General features: G+C 35.4%; 3 protein-coding genes across 4 annotated transcripts in view; 2 read left to right on the top strand and 1 right to left on the bottom strand.

The window, feature by feature from the left end:
* The window catches only part of LOC127836555 (tyrosine-protein kinase Fer-like), a 292,136-nt gene that overhangs the window by 119,401 nt on the left and 151,445 nt on the right, over positions 1-21,290 (top strand). The window lies entirely within an intron of this gene.
* LOC127836561 (uncharacterized) overlaps positions 1-21,290 on the top strand; it is a 274,313-nt gene that overhangs the window by 155,272 nt on the left and 97,751 nt on the right. The window lies entirely within an intron of this gene.
* LOC127835807 (guanylate cyclase soluble subunit beta-2-like) overlaps positions 1-21,290 on the bottom strand; it is a 296,454-nt gene that overhangs the window by 210,376 nt on the left and 64,788 nt on the right. The window contains 1 exon segment of the mRNA XM_052362242.1: positions 11-163. Within this exon segment, the coding sequence (XP_052218202.1) occupies positions 11-163 (153 nt within the window).

Here is a 21,290-nt window from a genome sequence, read left to right as displayed (position 1 = left end):
ACAACATTACCTGGATAGATTCGCCATCTAGGGGCGAGGTCAGGTCCCGAGCGGTTATGCGCATGCCCAGTGCTGTGTTGGCGACCCTCTCCGCGTGCTGCTCCCTCTTCTCACTGACGCCGACGCCGGCAACCGCCAGATAGGCGTCCCCGACAGACTCGACCTGAAATACGAGTAAGATTGCGTTCGTTCGATAGTCCGTCATCTCAATGTTTGAGCTTTGCTCTGGGAAAACGGGGTTTAATGCATGTGCGTAAAGTGTCGTACCAGATTAGAATGTTTTGTCCACACACACTAAACAGGGAAGAAACGTCCGATTTAATAGTATTTTTCGCTTAAAGAAAGTCTCTTTCTAGCGAAAATCAAGTTTAGGCGGTGAGTAGCAGACTGCCAAATGCATTAAACCCCGTTTTCTTAGAACGTTTTTATCAGCTTATCTGCAAACAAAATAAGTATGAATTCAGCGTGAAAGAATGTACGCATTAACACTCAGATTTAAACGATGTCTATGTCATTTCCTGCTAGAATGTCATACAGGGTTAGTGATTTTAATGTTGTGTGTCGATTTGTCATGATATATGTATAAAAATAGTTTCTACTGACTTTGCATGCAACCAAGAACGATGTACATATACAGGTCAACTTCGTATGTTGCCCAGTAAAGGCGTAAGTATCATTGACAAAATTGAAAGACTGTTAAATGTGTAAAACATCGACACAAACAATCACAACTATAGAGCGACGATAGAATTTATCAATAAATTTTCTTCAGCATGTTAGTAATAATTCGACCTTTATTAAATTGTTAATCTTAGTGATATTGTCAAATGTCGTCTGCAGCGTGTTCAAGAGACTGATGACGTCACTGGGAGCGCACCTGGCCACCATGGGCAGGAATTGAACGACGTCGCAGAACAGCGCTGTCGCCTGCTGGTAGAATTCTAAACATAAAATAATAAGACAAATTAATGTGTACCCAAAATGTAATAATGTTATATATTCCCCATTTAGAATACACGTTCTATTAAAACAATTGCTTAATTTATGGCACAATTTCAATTATATATACTCGCAAATAAAGTATTACATTTCGGTAATGTAAATATCAATTAATTGCATGGAATGGCGAATGTTTTTTTTTATTATTACACATTGTTTAATCAGGTTTTAATATGACACATACAACTGTTGTTAGCCATTTTAAATGTGTGTGTTAAAGCATCTTCAAGTGAATTTATAGATAAGTTTATGAAATAAACAGTCTTCAAACATGTACTCATACATGCAGGTTAAGTAAACCATGGGTTAATGATCCACGACTGCAGAACAACATTGGAGAATTACCGACTAAAATTCCTAAAAATTTTCCTTAAAAACAATAATCAATAAGTTAACTTTCCTACGAAAGGTCATTTTATTAAACCCACAAAATTTCATACCGTCGAATATAAATGATATGACAGTATAGTTTTCTAAAAATAAACATCGTGTGTACCTCCATTCGGCACCATTTCTCGATACACCAGATCGATTGCGTCTTTGGGGAGGAAGGCCCGATAGAGGGCGTCGCTACGCCGACGCTCATTGTCAAGCTCCCGCTGCAACCGAAATATCCGGTCCCGGAGCGCCGAATCCTCCCCTAGACTCCCACGCCGCGACCAAGCGGACGCACGGCGGGTGGGAATTTCCGAGCCGGTCAGACTGGCGCGCACGTTGTTCTCGATGTACTTCCTGTGTAATCATATTGCGACTAAAGTTATAAGTTGAAAAGAGCGTATCGATGATTATTGTAAATCAGTTATATCCGTGGTAAGGAATTTCGTGTTTTTTTTAAATATTTATTCATGGAATTGAGTAATTTGTATAGGCTTTTATTTGAATCTCGTTTGAATCATGTATCGAATAATATTTTGTGAACTGTTTTGACCGTGTCCTATTTTATGCTGCAATTCAAATATGTATTTTGGTAATCAGCAATTTAATAGTACGTGTTGAAATTTGAGTACAGTGTTAATACCATCGATAGTCCCCTATAACAATGGTATATTTAGACAATTCTGTACCAAGCTACTTCTTAACATAGATAAGGTTTCTAGAATAAAGTTTATGATTGCCAACTGACAGCAATGCATATACCAAACTAAATTCGGTCACCTGTACTCGAGATCGGCCACGAGAAAGTCTCGTGTGACATCCCAGACGGGAATATCCGAGAGTTTCAACTTCCGGTGCTCTAAGTCGCTCCAGCAGTGTGCGATAGGAGACGCGATGTAGACGAAAAACCCACTGTCCCTGAGCAGGAACATCTGGCCTGAGTAGAAAAAAAATTGAGCCACGCACAGGAAAACACGGCTAAATGCATGTGTCTAAAGTGTCGACGAAAATGAGCCTGTGAAAACCGCATAGGCTCATCCTGGACGACATTTTCCGCCTAAACCGTAACTGGACTTTCATTTAGACCCTCTTTAAACGAACGATTACTTAACCCTTTGCATGCTGGGAAATTTGTCGTCTGCTAAAATGTCGTCTGCTGAATTTCTACAATTAGCATTATCTTCGAATTTTTTTTCAACGAATACTATCAGAATAGCAAACAGTTTGGATCCAGATGAGACGCCACGTTCTATGATTTTATATTTCAATAATAATTTCGGTGTAATAGTGTAAAGCCTAACCTATTATATGATTTCAATGTAGGAAGATCCATGGATGTCATTGTGGAATATCGATACCATCTATCGTAAAAAGCAAAAGACCCTTAAATATTACTTTTTAATTGCAATGAAGGTCGGTCAACCCATTCTCGCTTCATATTTTCCTTTCTACACTCCAGCACGAATGGACAGCAGATGAAACGCTCAATATTGGTGTAGGTAAGGTCAACGCAGTTGGGATAACGGATCAAAAAGTAGTCCGTCAGCAAAGCCTGTCGACTGCGAATACTCGGCATCAGCGTTTGAATCTTGATTCCCGATTGCTCTATTTTCAAATCCTTGTCAACAATCAAGTGGTACGGGAAGATCTCGATGAACATCCGGGGATTTATCGCAAGGGTTTCTGGGTAATTCGGCACAAATCCGCGGTGTAATAAGGTTATTTTGGCCGCCATGCGCCATCTCGATATGACAGACTTCTTTCTCATAAGTGGAAGCGCTCCTTCTCCGAGTTTCGTGCGGATTTGTTCCAGTTTAGCTTTGACAGCTTCGACATCCTGAAGAAATTCAACCAATAATCGAATGTTCTAATACGAACATATTTTGGCAAAAAAAATGAAAGGCATATGTGGTTTAGTTCAAACATACTTAAACATAAATAAAAGAAATTCAACCAATAATGGAATGTTCTAATACGAAAACATACTTTTATATAAATAAAATAAAAATGTGTACTTTTTGAGACACGGACGTTCACTTTATTTTCATTCCGTATCATAAATACCAATAATTGTGGAAATGGAAAATAATACCGATTGTAAAAGTTAGATGAACATATACATTTTTTATTTCACTGTTTTATTTTATAATCCGATGAATTAATACAAGCTGTGTCTCGGATTCTGTCACCGCTACAAGCTCAATGGCCTTGGACGGGATTTTATCAGACAGTTAAAACCCACACACGTAAACAGATTTCACAGACACGTACCTCCTTTAAAATCTGCCGCTCGCTGTGCTTCTTTTTCTGTGCAATAAATGTCGGCGGCCCTTCTATCGTCATAGGATCCTTTAAGGGGATAAGAAATTAATTAATAACAAACACAGTAGCGTTATTCGTCATAATAAGTATATTGTGTGCAATTTTTTGCCAATTTTGAAAGGAAACCGGTACCGCGCCAATTTGAAAAAAAAATAGTAAGAAAAACACATGAAATTGGGAAAATTCGCGTCGTGAAAATCCTCAGATTATGAATTATCTGTCTTTTTATGTACTTGGTACTTAATTGCAAAAAATAACATATTGAATATTTGTATACATAACTTTATTTCTGAAATGCTCAGTTTAAGTGCTTAGTTTATTTGTTCACTTGCATATATTGCGCTTTGAGAAAGAAATTTTGACACATTTCCTTCCTTTAGAGAATTTTTCGGACGACCATTGCGAATTTGTGTCCCCTTTCATTGTTTGGCAAATTTCTTTTTATGGGTAATTTATGAAGAATGAGTTAATCACTGGTGTGGTACACGTGATTCTCTTTGTATTTTGATTGTGGATGGTTGAAGATTAAATGCGCAAACAACTGGCCGTAAAAACGTTCGGACGTTGTTTTTCTTAACCACAAGTAAGGTTTGTACTTTTTAGCCGCAATCACATATAGTAATGGAGAAGGCATTTAATTAAATACGATTTTGCCGCTTGCTAACGAATATATTCTAGATTATAGAAGAGCTTCAAATACCAAACTAAGGAAATGTTGTTAGCTAGAGTTTTCGTTTACTGTGTTGCCTTTGTATCTGAGTCTTTCAATTATTTTGTTTCGTGTGCCAGCGTTATAATTAATTGCTCGAAATATTGAATTAAATTCATGTGAGCTTCGTTGTGGGAAAACAGGGCGTAATGCATGTGCGTCAAGTGTCGTCCTAGATAAGCGTGTGAAGTCCGCACAGATTAATCAGGGACGAAACTTTCCGCTTAAACTGGATTTAAACGAAGAAGAGACTTCGTTGAAACAAACAATATCATAAACACGGCAAGAGTCATCCCTTAGTAGCATGAGCGAACTGCACAGGCTTATCTTGGATGATACTTTTAACAAATGCTTTAAGCCCAGTTTTCCCTGAACTATGATCATACAAAATATTATCCAACCTTAATCTGCTTAGCGATGATGCAGAATGTCACGTGCTCACGTGTGCCGTTTTCCTCGGCGACCTCGATGGTCTCCATGGAGACAAGGTCCATCTGCAGCTGCATCGTGTAGAACTTTTTTGCCGCTTCAACTACCATGCCTTTAAAAGCAATTCACCAATGTGACTTAAAACGGACTCATCGTCGGTACGTATACTGTATGACATTTAAACATATATATTTGAGGAGCGCTCTGGGAAAACAGGGTTTAATCCATATGGGTAAAGTGTCATCCCAGATAACAGGGTTTAATTCATATAGGTAAAGTGTCATCCCAGATAACAGGGTTTAATAAATATGGGTAAAGTGTCAATCCAGATTAGCTAGCGTAGTTCGTTTAATTGTATTTTTCGTTTAAAGGAAGTGCCTTTTAAACGAAAATTTAGTTACGGCTGAAATAGTCGTCCCTGATTAGCCAGCGCTAATATTCTTAACTTTTATATTCTTAGTTACGGCTGAAATAGCCGTCCCTGATAAGTCAGTGCTAATATTCTAAACTTCTATCTTCTTAGTTACGGCAGAAATAGTCGTCCCTGATAAGCCAGTGCTAATATTCTAAACTTCTATATTCTTAGTTACGGCTGAAATAGTCGTCCCTGATTAGCCAGCGCTAATATCCTAAACTTCTATATTCTTAGTTACGGCTGAAATAGTCGTCCCTGATAAGCCAGTGCTAATATTCTAAACTTTAATCTTCTTAGTTACGGCTGAAATAGTCGTTCCTGATAAGCCAGTGCTAATATTCTAAACTTCTATCTTCTTAGTTACGGCTGAAATAGTCGTCCCTGATTAGCCAGCGCTAATATTCTAAATTTCTTTCTTCTGAGTAACGGCTGCAAAAGTCAAACCTGATAAGCGTGTGCTAACGGCACAGGCTAATTTAGTGAGACACTTTACGCACATGTATTAAGCCACGTGTTCTTTCCCAGAAAGCGTTTCATTTGTTAAACGGTTACTTAATTTACCGAGACAAGCTTATATGGATTGTTTTAAAACGTATTAATATTAAGTGGAAATATTGCAACGTAACCCTTAAATATATATAATTTTTCATCTAATGCGTATTATTCAAAACTGTTATATTGGAGGGATAAGATTTACAATCAAGCTGGTCTTTGTAGAACTTTCAATAACTACGATATAGTAAGTTGAAAAATACTTTCAAATTATGAAATGGTAAGGCATAAGTTTAATTCTATCTATTTTATCTCGATTGGATAGAAAGCCTGTAGCTTATTTGAAACGCTATCGAGTCCGTTTCCTGGGACTAGAACCAGTAATTGGTGTCTATGGGGAAAATCTAAAACAAAAGCTCCAGTGGGGATCTAGCCCGAGGCCTGCCGATCGCTAGGCGGACACCATATGAACTACACCACTGCGACCTTGCATGGCCTTTATGCTGATATAATAAGGAGACAATAAAAAAGAGTTTATTTATTTCTAAAGGTTTAGCATTCCTTAATGAAGTCAAACTGTGTCCAAACAATGTTACACACTTTGGCACGTTGACTCTTTAATACATCTTAACTAGGTTACACAAGCAGAATTATTTCACAATGTACTCGCATACGTACCTTTCACCACAGAATGCAGACCCGAACGCTTTGAGTAATAATGCAGGATCATTCTGTCGGTCGAAGAATCTTCATCACACCGGAAAGATGGCGCAACAACATCAGGGAAATCTCTCTTTTGGAGCGCGTGCAGGGAATCCATATTTTGAAGGAATTCTAGAATATTGTGGCCAAGATTTCGCAGCATTTCGTCATACCCTCGTTTTTGTAAATAGGTTAAGTAATATTCCCCCAGCATCTCCAAAAGGGGTTCGCGGGGAAGACCTGGGGTGCAAAATAGAAATACTGTTTGATTGAGCAACACTTGACTCTCTGCTGGGGAAAGACACTATAAAACATGCTTGACGCTTAAATCGGAATTCTCTTTCCATTTCATTTAACATAAGACTATCATTGTAAGTGTCATATTCCCTACATAATATTTACAACGTTAGTGTTCGCTGTTATTGCATGCCAACAAAGCTTAGCCACAAGCACATTAATGCAGGGGTAACAAGACACTGATCTGCCTAGGAGCTTATTGCTTATAACTCACCAAGAACATCGATAGCAAGAGAGATAATCGTGTCGGTGAGTTCTTCATTGTAGACAAAGGTATTATCGAACTCCGACTCACAATTGGCTTGTTCTCTGAAATAACAAATTACAAAAATATCATGAGGAGGAGCAGGAATTTAAGTTAAATAAAGAATTACCATCACCATAAGCGATCGGCGGAACAAACGTGACATGTGCATTTTTTAGTTATTTTGTTATCACGATTTTGTAACTCGTGCTACCGGCTTGATAATTAGTGTGATCAACTTAGTAAGGCATTCATAAACACGCGCTATACAACGTGCATTCTGATGGGTTAGTTATGTCGCAACCACCACTTCTACAAGAAGCTACTACGTCCCAAAACTTTTTTAGTTGCTATGAATTACAAAATTGTTCCCGCGGGTTTGATACAAGCTAGCTGGAACGATGCCGCCTAGGTCGTCACTTTAATTAAAAAGGGGACATAATTATACACACAAAAACAACGAAAACGACATCAGTTTAAGAATCGTTACAAAACATTCTACTTGCACAATTTTCTCCCACGCTGGCTCTCCGCCTTGCCTCTCAATAATGAAATCCCGCAGAATGATGTAGAAATGGCCGTACTGAAAACCAACACAAAAAGGGGAACAAGTTGTAACATGTAAGGAAACTTACAGAGTACTTGTGTATTTAGCGCAGACAACGCGCGGAAAAAAGGCATCAAATGCGAAAAAAATATTTAAAATTATTTATACAAATATGCTTATATTGACAAATGTCATCAAATGTTGTTATGAAATATAAGCGATTAACTGAATTATATCTACAGATATGAACTGTTTCCATAAAACGACATTAAATAATAATACGCGTGCTCATTATCTATCTCTTACCATTTCGATATTTATTTCCAAAAGTCTGGCATACACAAGTGGAAATTAGGAAGACACGTTGATGACAATTGTAGTTAAACTAAACATCTAAGTTGTCGAATTTAAATCTCGAACACAAATACTTTGGTCATATCAAAACTTCAACACAATTAAGAAAAAATAGAGCCAATATATAATATCTATTTGTCAGGTATCATTCATTTCAACAAAATAATAAATGTTCACGAGCGAACTTGTAAGGTATAACTAAACGCAGACAACTTGTATTCTCAAAGAGGAAAGCCTCAACTTACGGTCATGATTGGATATGATTGGCAATAAAATGAAATTCAGCATATACACATTAAACCGTTAATGAGCCGGCATGCATACTTCTTGTTGGGATATCGGTCTCCTGGGGTTTAAATCCACTCGTAAGAGGATCTGTTTATATTGTTGCCAAAACAGCAACAGCCGCCCTTGGGTTTAAATGCTGCAAAAGCACTTTTATAGCATTTTATTGTTGTTTATAGCCGGATCAGAGTTTTTCTCAATTTTGTCAATGGACTCGTAATTTAAAAGCATTAAACAGCATTGCAGACAATAAATACATCAAGGTAAAGTTTATACTGAAGTAAACATTATCGTTACATCTACAGAACGCAACCATTTCTCATTTTATGAGTTTTTGTTGTAACTGATATACGCATATACATTTTAAGAGATTTTGTATTAAGTATTGTGTATCGTTAAAAACCATGGGCACGGAGCTCTAAATTACCAAATATAAAACTTATTAAATATCCAAGCATCAACATGCCAGTCAGTTTGTATTGATGAGTCAACAACGATAAAAAGATGATTATTTTGTATTTGACAAACTCATAGAAATAATGTTTCATCCGAAATTAGACTTTTTTGACGATGCTGCTTCAGCAGCTCGTCTAAGTTATCATACCATGTAAAAAATCTTCACAATGGCGACCTATGTAAAAGACCGAGCCAGTCCGATTGAGATAGCTCGATTTTTCTATTCGGCATACCTCGCTGATTATCATTAACAAGAAATATCTTTTAAAAAGATATACGGCGTAAATAGTTTAATGAATGAGATCAAGGATAGCAAATGTCTTTTTCTGTGCAGTTCTTAGCTGCATCACACGCAGTACGGGGTGTTACGCGGAGTTTTCGCGGCTTATTTTACATTATAACATATTGCTGGTCATAAACCTATAGATACAAAACAGAAAACCAAAAGAAGAATGGAAGTGAAATTTAAACATATGAGTCAACCGGCCACACGAGAAGTATCCGTATTTATAGGCGCGTTCTTCGAACAAACCTGTTTTAGTGGTTTGTCGGGCATTGCTATTTGATTTGATTATTAACAGTGTCGAGAATCATCGTGCTCATGCTTAAAGTGATATTATGGGCATTTTGCACTGTTGAATTGAGCTGAAAAGAATTAACAGGTCAAAATAGTTAGTTAAAATGTGGTTACTGATCAATTATCTGCAACTCACCTTGCTACCAGTTGTTTATAAAAATATATTTTAAATTCGATATTCTTACGTGACCCACCCAGTCCTGTAAGCCGAAATGATCCGTAAAACAATATTGTGTCTGTGTGTCGTATGAACAAATCTGCACTAAAACTAAATTTAGGTTCAACTCGTAAACGCATGATCAGTTGTCAAACGAAAGTACGGTTGATATTCAAATGCATAATTTTTCTCTTTCTGGTATATTGTTTTAGTATGTTGATGCTGCATTAATTAATATAAGTGTATATGAAGTAGAAACATCAAAAAAAATCAACGGTTGCGATAGACACCTATAAACTGTTACATGCTCATAATATCACTTTAGTACATTAGGCAATATGGTGGAATAATCATTGTTAAATTTATCAAAAATAATATTTATCATTGTATTGTTGAAAACACATTAAGAATCTATTATTGACATACCATAATTATATTGCTGAATATCTTCATTTAACATATTTCTGGTCTAAAGAAAATTCCAGGTCACCTAGTTCACGGATAGCGTCTTTATTATATAACGATTATTTTACTGGCCGCGAAATCCGGTGATGACCTGTATATAAACTCTGAATGTCCGCGAATTGACCCGAAAACTCGCGGGTTGAAATGCAATGCTTTAAAGTGAGGCCTCGCTTCCACTGCTCTTTATACTTTTACATGTTAACATGTTGACAGGAATATGGAAGTAAGTACTAAATATGAGAACATAGCCTTTTAAGTATAAACGCTTTTGTGCTGGTAATACTCTGAAAATAAAAGGTGTACGCACAAACTGTATTGATGTCGAGACTTGAGTGTAAAACTGTTCTATCTATTAAGCCTTTTCATTAGAGATAAAATTGTTTCATACAGTAAAACAGTGTTACAAAGACGCGGATATGTTTCAAATGTTCTGGTGGTATACAGAATTTAGCCAATGGAATAAATGAAGTGTATTCATTCGTACCTAGCCGCGGGAAATTTTATTTGAATTGTATTGGACACTTACAAAGGTCAGGCTAAGGTGAAAAGCTGGCTTAATACAGCTTACGCCGAATAACATTCTCCTAGCAGAGTTGTCGTTGGTGCCTCAACATACAACAATGGCCGCGCCCATGAGAGAATGTTGACACTCGTGTCAAAACTTTCTTACAGCAATAATCGGCCTGTTTGGCTATTTAGAAACTGTCATTTAGGATAGTTGAGTTATTTATTCACTAAATCTCCGCTTATGACAACAATGGATGGCATTCGAAGGATATATTCGACGTGATCGAAGGACTTTCTGGATCTTGACAGCTTGACACGGCAAAATTGGCATACTGGTATATTTAGTTCTCAATTTAAGTCACACTTTGCTCTATAATTTTTTTTCGACCATTTTGTGACTTATTGAATGACTATGATACCCGATATCAACATATCATATGGGATTTGCAGATCACCAAGCTGTCCTGAAATTCAACATTGATTACAAATTCTTCACTGGCTTGTACTATTTCTTCTTTCTATTTTAGTACTTTATTTAATTTTAAAGTAAAATGATCTCTATCAAAGTAAAAGAGACATTAACGCGATTGCGGCCAGTTTGGATCCAGATCAGCCTGTGGTCGCTTTAAAGCTGTTTGCTTAAAAGCAGTTTTCTGACAATAACAAATAGTTTAATTGGATACTGATTGGACTGCGCTTTTCCCGTGACCTGGCTCAAATAATAGAATTGTTATTAATCAAATGATTTATTTCGAACATTAATCAATTATATTTTTCTTGTCCCTCGGGATGAATGACTCCAGGACTTTCCTGTTGAGAATTGAATGCTGCTTAAGGCGATGCTAGGAAAGTAAGAGATGTTGCACCTTCCATTATTGCTCGATTGTTCATTGTCGGCTCGGGTACTACTTACATGTACCCCGGGTACTCTTAAGTATACGTACATGTACCCCGGGTACGGTAAATATACTAAAACGTACCCGGGAAATTTAACGCTAAATCGGTCGTTGTCGGCTATTTTTTATATTAATTATATATTCACATTTATGTCAATTTTCTGTAAAATGGCCTGTATATTATCGGAACACATACTCAAAAAGCATGTTGATGAAGTGTTTTTTTTTTAAAGAGAAGTTTGTTTAAGATAATCAGTTGCGCGTTTTACGACATCGGATTTTGGGCGGGAATACAACTCGGGTACATTCTAATATCGACCGAGTACGATTACGTATATTTACCGTACATAAACTAAAGAGTACCCGGGGTACATGTAAGTAGTACCCGAGCGGACAATGACCAATCGAGCTCCATTATCTCTCATGAACCGACTCAATAAAACCGAGTCGGCAATATTTGACTTAATTTTTGGTTTGTTTGCTCTCGAGGGATCGAACGATTTCAGAATCTTCCTAAAAGCCTAGTGGTAGAGTGTCGACTTTGATTGCAGGAGGTTGCGCTGCGGGTTTGATCCCCAGAAGCGACATTGAAAACTAGCCAACTTTGTTATCTGAAGGGCTGCTAAACCTGATATACTACCGCTTTGTTTTCATATGTCGCTTACATTTTATGCGCGTACGTAGGACCGCATTACTGCATCCGAAATGTGTATTCATACTATTGCCTTCGAGGTTCTTATCCGATGCTTGACGGAAAGGGCCGAAGATGTGCGATTGTGGGTCAAGTTCCCCACAGGTACTACGTCCCTGTACCCCCAATATTTTCCGTACCCAAAATTTGTCGTACCCAATTTTGTTTCGTACCCTTTTTGTTTTCGTACCCAATTTATTTTTCATACCCAATATTTTTTTTCGTTCCCAATGTTTTTGTACCCAAATTTTTTTCGTACCCATTTTTTTGGTACCCAAACTTTGTTTCGTACCCAAATGTTTGTTCGTACCCAAATTAATTTTTCGAATAATTTTTTCGTACCCAAAATTGTTGTACCCAATTTTTTTTTCGTACCAATAAACACAATTGTGGTGATGTAGATAAACTTAAAGTGATGCTTTTATATCCATCCTCTTCAAACGCATAGTCACACCAGTACTGTAATATTTTGATTACTATGCTTGGCTCATGTACCGGTCTCATTTCGTTGCTCATTGGGCAGGTGCAGTTTACTATGATACCGTGATTACGTTAAGTTTTCGGACAATATTAATTTTCGGACACCCTCTTTTTAGGCTCAAGTAATTATATTTTCAGACTTTTTTTTTGGACGGACCCCTTATATTAATTAGTCTAAATTCTCGGAAAGTTGCATTTTATATAATTCTTAATGCAGCCTCAGGCGCGGAAGTATCTTATTAACTACGTAATACACACACATACGGTAGATGTTTCACATTAAAAGCTCAATGTGGTTATTCAGTTGAAATAATTAATGACCACGACGTTTCATGCCCAGGAATAATACTGGACAATTATTTATATTCGTTGGCATCAAACTTCGTGCTGTTTCTAAAAAAGACACTTCGTGGAGAAGTGAATTCGCGAAACTCTAATTTTGGTAAAACAAATCTTTCGAATTTTGGTCGGTCATTTACCGATGTGAGTGGGGAGAGGAAGCAATTTACAGAAGGTGGGCGATGTTAATCATATATCAATATCTATACTTGTTACGAGGTTGTAGTAACCAACCAATTTTATTAGGTGACATAAATAAGTCCATTGTTATGAAGTGATAATAAACGCATACGCTCGACTGAATGACCAGATCAGATGCGAATATCATTGGTTAGGTTAAATGCATCAAATTATTTTGTTAGTTTTCGATTAAGCTTCAAGCGCTTGCATCGTTAACATATGATCTGATCTTACTCATAGTCACGAGTAAATTTATTGTTCTCTATCATCAAAATACTATAAACTCTTACTCATAGTTATAAATGACATCATAATTATCATGATCATCATTAACATAATCATCATCATCGTCATATCTTCATCATCATTATCATCTTCATCATTATCAGAAAACTCTCGTTACATTTAACTTTTTTTCCTTATAAATACTTACACAAAGACAAAAGACGGGACGGACAGGCGGGCGGGCAGACGCAATCGGTGGCAAGAATACCAATGTTCTAACTAGGCGGTAATGAGTTTTGCTTACCATTATTTAGAATCGTATTTGTTACAACAAAGGCTTCTTTTATTTATTTTATTACTTAATTTCATTTGAATTAACTAATATTTAACATTAAACAAATAACGTTTGGAATGTTTTTACAGATTGTTTGATATTATATATTTTATTATATTCGTCTTATTTTTTTCTTAGAACAGAGAAATAGCGGCTTATATATTTATACGTATATCGCTCATGTGGGTTACATATGTTGAGAAAGACTATACATGATGCACTTTATATCCACAGGATATCTCATATGACTCCTTGTCACTCATTTCCTTTTCTATATTCATGACATAGCCTGTTGCGTTCACTACTACTATTCCAGACCCTTTGTCTGCTGGGCGAATAACAATATTGTTATCGTTCAACAAAGTCTTGAGAGCTTTCGATTCTTCATCACTTACATTTGATTCATTTGTATCTTTAGGGCAACTGATAATGTCTCTCTTTACAGACTCGATATATATATCAAGGTTTTTATCCCTCACAGGGACAGGTGTGAAGTTACTCTTCTTTTTAAACCATGGTTTGGTATCTTCGTTTAGCTCACTCTGCTTTCCAAGGAAGTATTCCTTGAGGCGCATACGTCTTTCCCACTCTAGTAGATCACTATGCAGCTTGGTTACATCATACTTATTTGTAGTTGGTATGAATTTCAAACCTTTTAATAGAAGTGTTATTTCATCTGGCGTCAACTCTCTAGAATACAAGTTTACCACGGTTGATGACAGGTCAGTATGTACCGAATCAACTTTCTTATTCTATAATCTTCTTTCTGGGTGTGTAAGTTCATCTACCCAAATGATATTAACAAATATTATGCATACAAAACTTCATATCGTACACGGTGAATCCAGCACTTCATATTGTACACAGTAAATCCAGTTTACATAATCCCTTATGTGTTCCTAAAGCTTAAAATAAAATAAAATAAAATATAGGTATTGGTTTTTGAATCGTTCAGCTTTTGCACAGCACAGAAGAAACCTTTATTGAAAGCTTTAGCCCTACCGAAGTCTAATGGACATAGGGTGATTTATGCCCAGCGAAAGGGAGACAACTGTTGATCGCCACCTGCAGTGAGGTGCTGCACTTTATTTCAATGTGTGTAATACAATAATCTTAAATGTGTTCTTTCATTTATCAAACAGAATAATAATCAATCAAAGTTCCGTTAAGGCATTGCATTCTTAAGTCATATTAATAATATGATTAACTGTTAAACATTAAATGACTTTCTTCGCTTTTTGAGCCAGTGCAAACCCTGAAACTATTCAACAATATTTCAGGGACATATTACGGCAGATTAACAGAAAACTTTGTCCCAGGGACAGCACTGCAAATCACTCGATTATATAAATAATTGTGTGATGGTTTGATCATCCATTGTGTTATCATTTGCTGTTTTCCAGTAGAGCACCGAAATATAATGAGGTTTATTTCACTTAAATGTTATTCTCTCAGAAAACCCTTAAATAATTATATGAAAATACTTAGTTATGACTTGATTAAAGAATGTGGAATTGTTTTCAGGAAAGCACCAGAATTTATATCGAGTTCGCACGACTACGGCACCAGTAACGATCCCATAAACTCCAACCCTTGTCTTTTAATCGGTAAATTATAACTCTTCCATACCATTGTTATAAATACATGAATATGCATAAGTCATGCATTTATAACAATTGTAAAAAAAAAGTTTAAATTTACCTTTCTTTTCTTGTCAGCAAACAGTAAAGGCAAAAAACCTTTATTAAAGCGATACTGCAAATTACTCAAGATGCTCAACATGAAGATATATGTCTTAGTAACACCAAGTTGCCTATCAGCATATTCTCAAATCTCGGCTTCCGCATTATACAGCTTTAATGGCGGAGAGTTGTTGAGTTCCAAATTTATTCCGTCACAGTTGTAACTAAGCAGCACTTCTATGTGGAGAATGTGAAACCTGTTTCATACAATATGTGGCAACAATAACTGTCGTCGATTGATGATTTTCCTGTCCTATCAACGTGAGTATCGAGACTCACATCGTCTTTAGCTATGGTGAAGTTGCAACAACTGAGGGAAAATGTTTTGTTGAGTTCATGAAAAATGTGCTTGTATTAAATTACATTTATAACAGTTGTTTGGACTGTTTAAAAAGTCTTGTATATGCCTTAGATGTGGGATGCATCTCTTTTCTTTAAGCTGAGTAAATTAAACATAGAATTCAGCACTCACCTAGTATTTATCCAATCATATTAAACAAGCCATCACAATAACGATGTTATGAAAATGGAACACATGTGTCTTATATTTATTCAACAAGGTTGGATGCATTTGGGCTTATTGATAAACAAATTGCTACGAATGTTCTTATCATTACGAGGGTTGGATATAAAAATGTTGTATCTGAATCACCAATTACAAGTTTGATATTAATAAGTTTGGGGTCTTTTTCTAAAAATAGTTGTTAAAAGAAGCTGTTTGAGCTATCAAACCTGAATTATGGTATTATCACATAATACCAAGAATACGTGACAGGGTTTCGATCATATGCTTATTCCCTTTTCTGCATTTTCATATTAGCTATTCTGAGCGGTTTCCTGCAGGATCCCCAATGTTCTTAGTTGAACAAAGGGGTCTTCAACCAGATTTGAACAGATTTACAAGTTCTTTATTATGAATAACCTGAACATATATATAATAACGATATTAAAAGCTAAAACACATAGTAAAATCTTATATATTTACTTTACACAACATTAAAAATGAGAGAGAGAGGGAGAGAGAAAGAGAGTGAGAGAGAGAAAGTGAGAGAGTGAGAGACAGAGCGAGAGTGAGTGAGAGAGAAAGAGAGAGAGAGGGAGGGAGGGAGAGAGAGAGAGAGAGAGAGAGAGAGAGAGAGAGAGAGAGAGAGAGAGAGAGAGAGAGAGAGAGAGAGAGAGAGAGAGAGAGAGAGAGAGAGAAATTTCAATCCAAGGAACCTAATGACCATATAACATAGAACAGTTATACTACTTCATTTGACCAATTGAGAACTATATAGGTACAACATTTCTTGTTACAACGATGCGAGCCTAATGGTGTTGTTGAGCGTGAATCTTTTCCGTGTAGCTTATATAGAATCGATATCTGTTTGTTTGCTAGTAACACACTGTCAATTTTCACTCAAATAGGGTTTGATTTTTAATTTATAAAACGCCATTAGTTTAGTTTAAACATATTTATTTTAGCTCGATTGCATCGAAAGTCTAAGGCCTATATAAACGCTATCGAGTCCGTTTCCTGGGCCTAGAACCAGTACTCGGTGTCTATGGGGGAGATCTAAAGAACGCTCCCTAGGTGGGGATCGAACCCATGACCTCCCGGTCGCTAGGCGGACACCTACGCCATTAAGCATAAGCGGTTAATTAGAATATGAAGAAAGTGCGCCCTTATGAAATTCTAAAATTTCATATTGTTCAACTGATAAGAACATACTAAATAAATAATATGCAATGTGAGTTCACACATAACATGATCTGCTGTAATATCTTCGTACACATTTTGAAATAAAATGTACGCAAACGTTCTGAATATTTCATATGTGTCTTAATAGTGCAATAAATGTGATATGCACTATGCCTAATACTACTACTACTAATAATAATAATTTAATTTAATTTAATTTGCAATCATTATAATTTTATTGTTGAACGGCATGCACAATCATCATCATCCGATATATGTATTTCATAAACAATAAGCATGATATTTTATACAAAATCGTCATGTTTGCATTGCTGTATTTCATGCACAATCATCATGTGTGCCTGGCTGTATTTCATATACTATCATCATTCTTGCATGGTTGTTCTTCATACTCAATCATCATTATTGCATTGCTATTTTTATACGATCATCATTATTGCACGGCTTAATTTAATACTCTATCGTCATGATTGCATGGCTGTATTACATAATCGATCATCCTGATTACATGGCTATATTCTATACTCAATCATCATGAGTGCATGACTGTATTTTGTATACCATCATCATGATTGCATGGCTTTATTAAATTATCAATCATCTTGTTTGCATGGCTGTATTTCATACTCAACCATCATGATTGCATGGCTCTATTCTATTCTCACTCATCATGATTAAATGGCTGTATTTTATACTCAATCATCATGATTGCATGGCTGTATTTTATACTCAATCATCATATAAGCAAGGATGTATTTTATGCTCAATCATCATGATTGCTTGGTTGTATTGTATAGACGATCATCATGATTGCATGGCTGTATTTTATATTCAATCATCATGATTGCATGGCTGTTTTCCGTATTCAATCGTCATGATTGCATGACTGTACTTAATATTAAATCATCATGATTGCATGGCTGTATTTCATACTCAATCATCATGATTGCATTGCTTTATTTTATAATAAATCATCATGATTGCATTGCGTTATTTTATTAATCAATCATCATAATTGCATGGCTGTATTTATTAATCAATCATCATGATTGCGTGGCTGTATTTCAGACTCAATAGTCATAATTTTATGGCTGTATTTCAGACTCAATCATCAGTATTGCACGGATGTATTTCCTACTCCATCATCATGATTGCATTGTTGTGTTTATTCTCCATGCAGTTAGCATGATAACATTGCTATATGAAATTATTCAATGTATATAATGGGCGTTTCTAGTTGAGTCGTGTGTTCTTGTTGAGTCGTGGTTATAAAGATCGCGTGAAATGACGTGATAGAACCTTCGCACACACTGTAGTTCGTTCATGTAAAACGTTTGAAATAGTCGGCAATCGTTTTACAGTTCGAAAATGCGACAAAAACAGGTAAATATTGCAAGTTACCATTGCCAGATGCGTTCTTTTCAAACATAAACACTATTTTTACACATGTGTTGTTTCTAAGTAACACAAATTTTTTTTATTAGTATATTCCATGTAACAGCGTATGTTTACATTTTTTACAAATGGCGGGCTGCGCATGCGCACAGCATTTGCTGTAAATATGCTAGCATTTCCCTAGGTAACACTCTAGTAAGTGTTTCTAATTGTTCTTTAATTGTAAAAATTTGAAAAGAGAGGAAAATTGTATCAATTTAAAATAAATGTTGTGCTTAATGATATTTTTTAGAAAAAATACAAAATCAGAATGAAAAACCTGAAGAAGTATACCTTTGACATAATGATGGCAGCATATAAAGCAATTGATATAATTGCTAATATGTCTATTGAATGTGATGATTAATACAATAGATTTGTTTACTTAAAAAAACATGAAGTTGATTAAATTTTGTTTTAAAAAATTACAATAAATTTGTCACTGTTGTGTTCTATGCTAATGATAATTACCAAAGAAAGTATCATCCTCTGCAATGTCTTTGATAAGAGTGTTTACAGCATGAAAATCTTGATATTGGAACAGCCAATCAAAAACCACTTCTCAACCATTACTTTTAATATACCGGTTTGACACAGTCAACACATTTGATTATTTTGATGTAAACAGACGATAAACATTTGGGGAAAAAAAGTAAGAAATCAGAAGACAAAAGGTTAATAATTATTTTTTGTTATGATTCTTTGTCATGTATTTATAAAATATTTGAGATGTAACATATTTATGAAAATTTCCCATGACTCAACCAACATATAACTCCTAGTTAACTAGAAAATTACATGTACAAATAGTGTATAAGAGCATATGGGTAGATATGTACTTATATCGTTACTATCTTTCTTAATTTGAAGTTATACTGGGATAAAATGTGCTTCAATAAAACGACCGATCAGATTTCGTGTCTATGTGTTTTTAGTGCTTCAAACAAAGCAGCGATGCATTGCCAAACCCGTAATACGGGTATACTGAGCAGAGATAATAGATTTATTGCAATAATTTGTATCGGCATAAACATTAGAGGTACATCAGCCACTCCATTGTTTAATGGATATCTGCTGTTTACGCTATGGTTTTTTAAATATTAAAACATAAGTTTATTTATCACGCGGTACTTAGTAGAGCATGGTTATAAAATGTTTAGATATATTTACTTAACCAATGATAGAGTTTGTGTACTAATTCATTTACTTCATCCAAACTGAATATAAATAATGTATGGTTGAATAAAATTGCCATAAGATAACTAATTATTGAGAGTAAAATTCGAACAAGATTTAGTACTTGTTACGCAATAAACATGCTCTATAATCATAAGTCACGGACTCTAGATGACACAAATATGAAATGGGACCGTATCGGCAAATATCTTGTCGATACTTAGTCACCTGACCGTAGCATTCGATCTTCTATAATTAGCGTACATCGAAGCGCCGAGGTAAAACATTTTGATGTACCTACTCACGTCTTTTTTTATATTATACTTTAATTTCTCGGCCGATTTTGAAAAACTATATATCAATAGAAAGCCTACGTTACATAGTTTTCAGATATATAAACATATATTATGTATTTCTTCTGATTTGGGCAGCCCGGCGAGTTATAACGTTAACTTTTGTAAATATCATACCGTTTTAGAATCTATATTTATTGTTGACATGTTCGTACTTTATACCGATTTGTAGCGTTTGTATTTGAAGTTCAGTTTTAAAAACTAAATCTTGCTTAGGAGAATAGAATTTTGTATACGATAGAATAAAAATTGTTTTAAAAATGAAAGTAAATAAGGAATGAAGGCGTACGAAAGTAGCGCGCGATCCTAACGCTCCGAACGTTTGGAGTTTTAGAATCTCGGTTTACATGTTCGTACTTTATACCGATTTGTAGCGTTTATATTTGGAGTTCAGTTTAAAAAATTACATCTTATTTAGGAGAATAGAGTTCTTTATACGATAGAAAAAAATGGTTATAAAAATGAAAGTAAGTAAGGAATGAAGACGGAAGAAAGTATCGCGCGGTCCTAACGCACCGAACTGGTGCTGTGGTCTTGGCGATTATGCTTTTGTTTACATACCGGCATTTAATTTATTTTGTCGTGACTATTATATTTTTTTATGGAATATATTGAAATATTTTGTTACCGAAACATATCAATACAGCTAATTATTAATGAAGCTAAATAAATTTACGATTTTAGCTCTTGTTTATAACACAGTGAAAGTTGTTAATTTTATGACGAGACAGCGTATATAGCAGACCCTCTTGATATTTTTCGGTCGGGATTTTCAAGAATATTTAAATAATTTCAATTAATTGATAATTTAAGGTAAATAACCTATCATAGAATTATACATAATAACCACATTGAAAATAAACAACAAACGATGAATGTTTTGACACCCATTTTATGTGAAGCATGCAAAACCGAAAAACATCAAGAGGGCCCTCAATATACGCTGTCTCATCATAAAATTAACACCCTGTCTGTGTTATAAACAAGAACTGTTATCGTTAATTTATTAAGCTTCAATTATAATTAGCTTTATTGATATGTGTCGTGAACAAAATATTTCAATTTATTCCATAAAAAAATAATATTCATGTCAAAGGAAATTAAATGGCCGGTATCTAAACGAAAGCATAATCGCCAAGACCGTAGCATCAGTTCGGAGCGTTATGACCTCGCGCTACTTTCGTACAAATTCATTCCTTTTTTACTTTCATTTTAAAACCATTTTTTCTATCGGATACAGAATTCTATTCTCCTAAGCAAGATGTAGTTTTAAAAACTGAACTCCAAATATAAACGCTACAAATCGGTATAAAGTACGACCATGTTTACCGTAAATATAGATTCTAAAACGGTATGATATTTGCAAAAGTTAAAGTTATAATTCGCCGGGCTGCCTAAATTAG

Source organism: Dreissena polymorpha, chromosome 6 (assembly GCF_020536995.1).
Source record: "Dreissena polymorpha isolate Duluth1 chromosome 6, UMN_Dpol_1.0, whole genome shotgun sequence".
Classification (NCBI taxonomy): Eukaryota; Metazoa; Mollusca; class Bivalvia; order Myida; family Dreissenidae; genus Dreissena; species Dreissena polymorpha.
The sequence above is the reverse complement of the archived record's forward strand: the minus strand, read 5'-3'. Positions and strand labels throughout refer to the sequence as shown.